The 9,455-nt window shown below is 57.1% G+C and overlaps 1 protein-coding gene across 4 annotated transcripts; it reads right to left on the minus strand.

Annotated features, from left to right (window-relative positions):
• Positions 1 to 69: 69 nt before the first annotated feature.
• MFAP2 (microfibril associated protein 2) lies at positions 70 to 9,041 on the minus strand. 4 transcript variants are annotated; one of them, XM_037382198.1, is made up of 11 exons: positions 8,564 to 9,041; positions 7,776 to 8,033; positions 7,047 to 7,115; positions 3,345 to 3,433; positions 2,081 to 2,170; positions 1,649 to 1,675; positions 1,475 to 1,561; positions 1,244 to 1,285; positions 933 to 1,020; positions 742 to 815; positions 70 to 466 (listed from the first exon to the last, which is right to left on the minus strand). In XM_037382198.1, exons 4-11 carry the CDS (start codon positions 3,379 to 3,381, stop codon positions 363 to 365), a joined length of 549 nt encoding a protein of 182 aa, XP_037238095.1. In that variant the 5' UTR covers positions 3,382 to 3,433; positions 7,047 to 7,115; positions 7,776 to 8,033; positions 8,564 to 9,041; the 3' UTR covers positions 70 to 362. The 4 variants fall into 4 exon arrangements, with proteins under 4 accessions (XP_037238095.1, XP_037238096.1, XP_037238093.1 ...); XM_037382199.1 differs by having other exon boundaries at positions 2,081 to 2,167; positions 6,918 to 7,115; XM_037382196.1 differs by having other exon boundaries at positions 6,918 to 7,115.
• Positions 9,042 to 9,455: the final 414 nt, after the last annotated feature.

Genomic DNA, 9,455 nt, shown 5'->3' on the forward strand with positions numbered 1-9,455 from the left:
AAAGAACCAGACACCCCCCTCCAAAAATAAGACACCCTCCCCCCCCCCCAAAAAAAAATGAGTCGGGAGCCGCAGCGACCCTTACGCTTTATCTCTTGGATACTCTACGTAGAAAATGGGGCAGCGGGGGCTTGCACCGCTCCCCCTTTACAATATAATAACGAAAGTAATAAAAATAATCCCCCCCCTTTTTTTTAATTATTATGTGCACAAAAAATGGACTTTTTTTTTTTTATGCTCTTTCATGCACAGTTTCTTTAGCACCACGGTGAGGATCCGGAGCGGGATGGGTACCCAGGAGAGGAGATGGGAAGGGGTTGGGATCCCGGGATGCAGCTGGCGAAGGGGGGTTCCCCTCGAGCTCAGCACCCGCCGCAGCTGCGGGCGCAGGATGCGACCACGGTTTGGCAAAGCCCGCTGGTGGCCATCACCCCGCACTTGGAAAACTTGTCACGGCAGAGATCGGCTGCGGGGACAGCAGGAAAGAAAGAATCCGTGGATGTAGGAAAAACAGGGAGGAGGAGGGAGGGACACCCCCAGTGGGGACCGGGGTTTCACAGTGCTGCAGGGGGGTGGCTCAGCCCCCCAGAATGGCACCCCAGTTCAGTCCACTGGTTGTGGAGCGATGCCTGAAGCAACTTCGGGTGGTGGCTGGGATTTTTTTCCTCCCCTCCACCGTGGGAAAAGGGGTGACCTGGGTGGGGACACCCCCGATGTGGGGTGCACCCCCCCAGCCCTTACCTCGCAGCAGCTCTTCGTGGGCGCACACAGTGCGGACACAGATCTCCTTGTTGATCACGTAAACCCGGCGGAGGCTGGATGGGGCGGGGGGGATAAAAAAGGTGGGGGGGGGGGTGGTGCAAAAGCAGAAGGGGGTCCCTGAAATATGAAAGGGGGGGGTCAGGGAAGTTTTTCCCCCCACCCCTGCTCACCTGTAAAAGCAGATCTCGTTCAGGCACTGCTTGCAGGGCTTGTGCACGGAGTAGAGCCTGGTGCAGGGGTACTGCTCCTCCCGGCAGTCTGCAAGGCCAAAAGGCAGCGGGTTTCTGAGGGATCCAGAGCAGGGGGCCTGATGCCCTGGGGATGGGCTTCAGAGCAGCTCGGCACCTTCCCCCCCACCCGCCCCCAGCTTCTAATTTTCACCCCAGGTGTGAGCGTGGCAGCACATCCCCTCCCCTAGCTGGGCTACGAGGGAGGATGAACGCCCCCCTTCCCAGGACCGAGGAGGGGAATAAGCACTCACCAAGGGGTCCTGGCTCTGTGGGCTCGGTCTCGGGGGCAGCAGCTGATGGGGGGAGCAAATTTAGGGATGGAGCAAAAACATCTGGCTGCCCTTTCCCTGGGTTTTAGGGCTGGAGCATCCTCATGCTGGCACGTGTGAAGCTGCTCCGGAGGGGAGCACAGCCAGGCTAAGGGTGCAGGGGAGGGATGGAGATCCCCTGGGATGGGGAGGGGGCTGGCAGCTGCCACCCACCTGGGGTCGGGGCCGGCACGATTTCCTGCTGGGATTGCTGCTGGGACTGGTACCGAAACTGCTCCTCGGGGGCACGGGGGGTGACATCTGTGAAGAGACAGAGAGTGCAGGCACACCCCAAAAACCTGCCCCCCCGCCTCCCTCATCCTGGCATCCTGCAGGGGAACCACTTACCATGATAGTCATAATAATCCTGAATTTCTGGGGAATAAAAGAGAAAACAGAGCAGAGGCTGAGGATGAGTTTTAGGGAAGAAGCACACCCCAGGACCGGGCAATGAGCTCCCCAGGATTTTGCAGATGGGTCAACCCCACCGCAGCCACCCCAGCAATGAACCTGGGCAACATCCCACCAGGGTTTGGGTTTTAAAGCTTAAAAAGGCTTAATATATAATTGGCAGTGTGAGGAATGGGGAGGCACGTGCGCAAGGTGGGAGATGGGAAGGTGGGAGGAGGAGGTTGGGAATTTAAGGGGCAGGAGGAAAAGGATGGAGCAAAGAGTGTTGAAACAGAAAGAGGCATCAGACCCACGTGTGTTGGGCCAGAGAAAGCAAGAAAGAAAGGAAAAAGAGGGGGCGAAGCCTTTCCCAGTTCAGGGTGCTCTAACCTGCCTGCTGGTCGTACTGAGAATATTGCACCGGCTCAGGGTAGGTGATGCCTTCAAACCTGCTGTACTGTCCCTGGACCAGGAGCGCTGCTGGGGAGACAGAGCCAGGGGAGAAGCATCACCAGGAGGGGCACGGCCACCCCCAGCCCAGGGATTCGGGGCTCCCCGCTCTGCCTCTGCCTTGCCAGCTTCGCATCGACCCCCAAAATACCATCCCCCAGTTGTCCCCAGGGGCACAGCGCCCGGAGAAGATGAGGGACAGAAAAGTGGGATGCTTGCTGGCAGGGAGCCAGCACCAGCCCAGGATTCCTACGTTATCCAGGTGCAGTTGGGGATGATCCCGGGTGATCCTGCTGTCTTGTGGCACCTGGGTACCACGACCCTACTTGGAGCAGGGGCCACCATCCAGCTGACCCCTGTGATGCTCCTGACACCCCGGGGGACCATGGCAGTCCCTGCATCCCTTGCAGACACCCTGGGAGCTAATCCTGCCATAGATCCAGGGGCAAAATGGGGTTCCAAGGCCAGCGTGCAGGAGTTGATGCAATCACGCAGGCAGAATGCTTTGGAGGGGGGAGCAGGTCACCCCCAGCCCCCCAGGCACGGCAGGGACCCATCCCCAGGACACACCGTGATGCCCCGTCATCCATCCATCCCTCCACCACATCCCTCCGCATCCTCGCAACAGGCAGCATCCACCAGGAAAGCATCGCTGGGAATGATGCCAGGATGGGACTTATCTTTTCTGCCCGCTACCCCCTGCACTGCCCCCACTTCCCCGGGCTCCCTCAGCCTCGCCTGCTTAATGTTTTCCATCTGCTCACTAGCCTTTGTGTGGAGCTGGTTTCACCCAAAGTTTTCCTGGCTCCAGGCTCCCGGGTCCGTCACCTCCCTCCTCGTTTCCATCCTGCCTTTTGCCAGCCCCCTCGTGGAGGTTACAAATACAACTTTATTGGATGCTGTCCTGGCCCTGAGGTGCCTATTTTCTGCCACCCCATGGTGCCACCTCAATGTTCCCTCAAAGGAGGAGACTCCCTTGGTGCCAGACCCCACGCAGCCTCTGTGCCCCCCAACCTCAAGTCAGTCCCAGCCTAAATATGAGGCTACACCAGGGCTCTGGGTTAATTTTGGGGTGTAAGAGGTGGCAAGGCGATGGTTGCCCCAGGGGATGCAGGCACCCAAGCATCACTGAGGGGGCAGCCGGCTCTTGGGGTTTCCTGGGGTACCACCTTACCTTGGGGACCCCTGGGGATGGGGCACTCACCTGGCAGACACAGCAAGAAGAGCCCCACCGCTCTCATCCTGACAGCAGCGATGGAGGAGCAGCGCGGGCCGGGATGCAGCCGGAGGAGTCTGGATGGGGCGGAGGGAAGCAGAGAGGGGTTAGTGGAGGGGAGGGATACGGACCCCCAGACCCCTCCGTTCCCCATCCCCAACCACAGCTCCTCTCAGGCCCCCTCCCCGCATCTCTGCCTGAGACGCCCCCAAGGACTGGCTCCAAAAAAACCCCAAACCCTAAAAAATCAAGAAACTTCCCCCAAAAAAGGCAGGCTGGGCTTCCAGCCCTGACCACGCGCTCCCAGGGGAATTGCAAGGACTAAGCCCTGAAATATCCCGCGGGCAGGAGGGGGGATAAGAAATGCCGGGATGTCTGAATCACCACCATGGGGGGAGACATCTGGACCCCTCCCGGTGACAACAGACCCATGAGCTGGAGATTCGGGGCTCCCTTCCTGGGATTTTCAGCCCTGCTCCTTGGCAAAGGGCTTATTTTGGGGGTCCCTGCTGTCGGTGGAGGCTGCCTTTGCTTGGGCATCCCCTAAATCCAAGGGGATGTGGAGATTTGGGGAGGGAAAAAGAGCTTTTAAGAAAAATCCTGTGCTGGGTGCTGGGGTTTGGCAGCCTTGGGCGCTCGAGGCTCCCCAGCTGCTCTCCTCATCCCAAGCCAAGCTCCAGGGGGAAAATTGAAGGGACACCCACCCACCCCTGGATTCTCCCCAAAAAATCCTTTGAAACCCAACCGAATGCATTTGGCCATCAGGGATAAAGCACATCAGCTTTCCTGGTGCGCCGAGATGCCGTGAGGATGGGGAAGTCCTCCCAGCACTGCGGCCGGAGCGGGGACACTGAGGCATGGGGGGAGACAAGCTGGATGCATCAGTACCAGCAGGCACCCACCCCAGCTCCCACCTTCTGGCCGCCACGTCCTCACCATCACCAAAGCACGGCACCTTCTGGCCGCCACGTCCTCACCATCACCAAAGCACGGCACCTTCTGGTCGCCACATCCTCACCATCACCGAAGCACAGCACCTTCTGGCCACCACGTCCTCACCATCACCAAAGCACGGCACCTTCTGGCCGCCACGTCCTCACCATCACCAAAGCACGGCACCTTCTGGCCACCACATCCTCACCATCACCAAAAGCACGGCATCTTCTGGCCACCATGCCCTCACCATCACTGAAGCACGGCACCTTCTGGCCGCCACGTCCTCACCATCACCAAAGCACGGCACCTTCTGGTCGCCACATCCTCACCATCACCGAAGCACAGCACCTTCTGGCCACCACGTCCTCACCATCACCAAAGCACGGCACCTTCTGGCCGCCACGTCCTCACCATCACCAAAAGCACGGCATCTTCTGGCCACCATGCCCTCACCATCACTGAAGCACGGCACCTTCTGGCCACATCCTCACCATGATCAAAGCACAGCACCTTTGAGCCACCATGTCCTCACCACCATCAAGGCACAGGACCTTCTAGGGACCACGTCCTGCACCACCAACAAAGCACAGCACCTTCCAGAGCCCATATCCTGCACCATTCCCATAGCGTTGCACCTTCTAACCACCATGGCCTCAAGATCACCAAAGCATAGCATCTTCTGGGGACCATATCTTGCCCCATCACCAAAGTGCAGCCGCTTCTGGGCACCATGTCCTCACCACCGGCAAAGGGCTGCATCTTCTAGGCACCACATCCTCCTCCATCCCCAGGCTCGCAGGCACTGGAGATGTTGACAACTGCCTGCCAGACCTTTCCCAGCTTTGGGAAAGCCAGAAGGTTGCTCCTTACCCGAGCTGGGATCAGATCAGCGAGCTCAGCTGGCAGTCAGCGCTCAGTGGTCCCAAGGAAGCACCAGCAGCACTCTATCTCCAACCCGCCTTGGTGGGACCCGGCTCCCCGTGAGCCCCCTCTGCTTCCCACGGCGAAGGAAGCCCCAGGCCCAGGTTTAACCGAGGCCAAACGTGTCTTGGGATAAAAGGGATTGTGCGGGGATGAGCGAGATCAGTGTGCGGCTCGGGGCTCGGCAGGCGCTTGGCAAGGGGCTGGGAGGCTTCATGGAGCCTTGGCGGCTGCTGGCAGACCTTGGCTTGGGGACAGCAGCTGGGTCCTGGCCAGGCCAGGGCTGTGCAGGGGCCTGGGGGGGCCTGGGGCTACCTCGAGGTGCCAGACAGGGGCTGTAAGACGCCTATCCCGACCTTTGCCACTTCTCCGGATTCCAGGATGCTGACGTCCCGCTGCCCCACATCACCCCGACCGGGCGCCTGTATCCCACCCGGGAGGGCTCGGGGCAAGGCTGGGGGGCACAGGGATGCCCACCTCCAGCGGCGTCCCACGCGTCCTCTCATGGCTCCAGCAGTCCCAAGGACGCGGTCGCACTGCTCGGGGTTAACCCGCCCTGCCAGCCCCAGTTTTTTCACACCAAAGCAGCTCACAAGGCTTCTCCCGAGGTCTGGTTCCCCCCGAAGCCGGAGAGCTTGGAGCTCGCTCGCAGGGTTTGGCCGGGGAACGGGGACAGCCGGGTCACGTCTTCCCCCGATGGCATTTGCCAAAGTTCTCCTCGACGGCCACCGGCGCGGCCGCCGCCACCTCCAGCCCCAGCTGGGAGCGATGCCGAGGGTCACCCCACACCCCCCCCAGACCCAAACTCTGCCAGGAGGGGAGGGGGCCACCTCCAGCCTCCTCCTTCCCCACCTTTGGCTCTCCCAAAGCAAGCCGGGGGGATGCTGGGGAGGGATGCTGGGTGCCCCCCCTCCCCACAGCTCCTCTCCCCTCCGTGCAGGGGTCCGGCGACTCCAACCGCGCCAGATGTTTTTGCAACTGCACATCTGGGAACAATCAACCCCGAAGAAAGAACACCACAGTCTCTCTCTTTCATTCTGCTAAACCCCACCTTCCCCCAGCCTTTCCCCCCTCCCCCAGCTTTTTTTTTCTTTTTCCTTTCTTTTCTTTTTTTTTTCCTTTTTTTTTTTTTTTCTGTAAGCTCTCCAGTTGCCAGAGAGTGGGAGAACAAAGGGAATATGAAAGGATTCAAATTTTTTTTGGCCCTTGACCAAAGGTAAAAAACTTTTTCCCCCCATCCCCATTCTCACACATCACATTTTCACAAGGGTCCCGCCCCACCCACCCCCACCCCCCCCAGGGGAGCAAAATAAATAGAAATATGAAAATACCCCTTTTTCCTACAGTCTCTTTCCAGGAGGAAAAAAAAAAAAATAGAGCTTCCTTCAGACGTTAGGGTATTTTTAGACTTTTTGAAGTGGTTAAAAACCAACTACAACAGCTGTCAGGCTGCAAAGATGGGCCCCCCCCGCGGCCGCTAGCTCTTCAGCACCCCAAAAATAAGGTGCCTTTTCTTTTTATGAGATTAAAAGGTTGAAACCAGCTTTTGCGAGCTTGCCTGCCCCGACCCGTGGAGTTTTTAAGGCGACTTTGCAAAGCCCCAAAGTTGGGGTTCAGCCCCATTTGCTTTTTTTTGGGGGGGGGCAGCATCCCTGCCTGATGCAGGGGGCTGTGGTGGGGGGGTCTCTCTCGCCTGGTCCTTACCGCTCTGGGTGTTAGTGCTGCTTCTGCCCTTGCCCACCGCCTTGGTCTCTTCTCTCTGCTTTCAAAAACTCCGAAATGAGAGTTAAAAAAAAGAAAAAAAAACACACAAAAACCCAAAAAACCTCCTACCTCCAACATGGGGGCTCCGCTGGGTCCTAATGCCACACCTGAGCCGGCCCCTTCCTCCTCCCCTGCCTGCTGGGGGAAAAAATAACAAGTCATTAAAATAAATCAATAAGCGCGTATTGATGCAACGCTCGTCAGGGCTAGTTGTTTTGGGGTTTTTTTCTTTCTTTCCACCCCCCCCCCCTCAGCCCGATGAATTTTAAATCATAAAAGCAAGGAGGGAGGAGGATTTTGTGCAGCCCCAAGCACGCCCGTGTGGTTTCGGCTGGGTTTTGTGCTGCTGGAGGGTGAGATGAAAGGATCGTGTCAGGGCATTGCTCTGTGATCTCGGCTGCTCTTAGGGAAACCGAGATAAAACCCCTAAATTTGGGATGCTGGGACCCCAAATCACCCCTCCTGGCTCCAAGCTTGGCATTAGCGCTCCATCTTCCCCCAGAGCTGCGAGGATGCTGCAACCCCGCAGCAGATTTAAAGCTTTATACCAGGATAGAGGGGGGGTAAAAAAAAAAAAAAAAAAAAAAAAAAAAGGAAAAGAAAAAAATCCCCTTTTTCCAACCCAAGCTGAGGATGCTGGAGCGAGCACTGCTGGCCATGGGGCCCTCTTTCTCCCGGCTTGCCGGTGACATCCCAGAGGATGCAGGATGCCGGCTGCATCCCGGCGAGGGGATGCTCCCTGTAAACCCCCCCCCGAGCCCAGCAATGACACCAAGCCTGGCCCTGGGGGATAAAAACCTGCAGATTTTAAGCATCTTCAAACCCAGCAACAGAGCAAATGGTGGGTGCTCGAGGGCTGGGATGGAGGGAGAAGCTCTCTGGAGACGGCCAGCGGCGTGCGTGGGAATGGGGATCAGCAATGGGGAGGAGACGGTGATTTTTCACCCATAGGGCAGGATTGCACCCATTGGACCAAGCCCACGAAGCGTTGTGCCAGGGTATGGACACTTCTGCAGCCACTTTTGGTCCAAAACTCACCGAGGGGGTCTCACTGCTCTAAAAACAAGGAGAAAAACACAGTTTCAGACTGGGAAGGATGGCAGAGGGCTTTTTTAAGGTGCTCCCGTCTCATATGGAGCCTGGTTTTCCAGTCTGAAGGATGGAGAAAACCCTCCAAACGACTCCAAGCCCCTCGAACAGCCGCTTCCCCAAAGCTTGTGCCTGCCCTGCAACGCCGCATTGTCCTCGGCCCCAGCCCTGCTAACCTCTAGCTAACGGCAGGAGCCGCCTGTTAATAATTAAATGGACTTTGCAAACCGCCCCCCGAGGCGGGGAACACCCTGCAAAACCCCAGCCAAAGAAAACACCCCGGTGCAGGGGGGGAAAAACGAGGTGCAAGCAGGTCCCTTGCACCTGGGTCCCTTTTGCTTTTAAAATTGCCAAGCAAAAATCTCCAAGGGTTGTATGGTGGGTTTTTTGGGTTTCGGGGGTTTTTTTGGTTGGTTTTTTTTTTTTTTTTTTTCTTAAGCTCAGGAAGGCTGGTTTAATAACTCGAGCCTTGGCTAAGATTTCAGGAAACCTCTTACCTCTGCTTGTGCCTCATTTCCTGATCTAATCCCCAGCTCCCGGAGGGCAGAGAGGCGCCGCTGGCGCTCGGAGGGGTTTAGACTTTCCATGCAGGCAAGTCCCTGCAAGAAGCAGCCTTCCATCCAAGAGCCAGGCTAGCAAGCAGCTGAAAGAAACCCCTGGGAAGGTGATGCAGAGCATCCCCCCTTCCCCAGGGATCAGCTCTTCCCCACTCGGGATACGGCGTCTCCATCTACTGGCTTTTCATCCCTTGGAGTGAGGTTTTGCAGTCTTGGCGAGGACACCTGGGTTTTTCCAGCAATTACTATTATTTTCTAGGAAATTCTAGCTGGAAACAGGCTCAGGGATTGTTTACTCGCTGATGCTCAGTTTGGGCTGCTGAAATCCCAGCGGTGCTGTCCTGGAGTTCACTCTCTGCTTTTGGGCATCGAGGAAAGCATCTTTGCAGCTTCCAGAGAAACGAGGTGACCCTAAAACCTCCCTGACCTGCTCCCCTGCTCCATCCGACACTCACTCCATCACTGCCATCCTGCCCTGAGCGCTCCATCCACGCCAGGCAGCACAAGCAAGCGGTCAAGAAAATAGTGTTAATTTATTAGACAATGCTCATGACAGCACCAGAAGGAAACCGAAAGCCATACGTCATCCCCCCGACTGCGCTTACACCTCGATGCACCGGAGTTAAAAAATAAAGAGATTTGTGGGTGGTTTTTTTTTTTGGTTTTTTTTTTTTTGTTTTTTTTTTTTTTAATGCTACAAGTTCCCGTCCGAAAGCAGAAGTGCTCTGGCAGGAGCACCCCAAACAGAGAGGGTGCCCATGGCTGGTCCCCAGGTGCTGGGGACTGAGCAGCATCCTTGGCAAGTCAGGGACAGGGCAGTTTGTAAACAGTC

This window comes from Falco rusticolus, chromosome 3 (genome assembly GCF_015220075.1).
Source record: "Falco rusticolus isolate bFalRus1 chromosome 3, bFalRus1.pri, whole genome shotgun sequence".
Lineage (NCBI taxonomy): Eukaryota > Metazoa > Chordata > Aves > Falconiformes > Falconidae > Falco > Falco rusticolus.

Bases quoted from the DNA above. Each gene is read 5' to 3' on its own strand.
- MFAP2 (XM_037382198.1), bottom strand. From the start codon at position 3,381: ATGAGAGCGGTGGGGCTCTTCTTGCTGTGTCTGCCAG. The intron at 1,676-2,080 runs GTTAGAGCACCC...TTTATTCCCCAG, and splicing joins TCAGTACGACCAGCAGGCAG to AAATTCAGGATTATTATGAC. The intron at 1,021-1,243 runs GTGAGTGCTTAT...TTGGCCTTGCAG, and splicing joins CACAGAGCCAGGACCCCTTG to ACTGCCGGGAGGAGCAGTAC.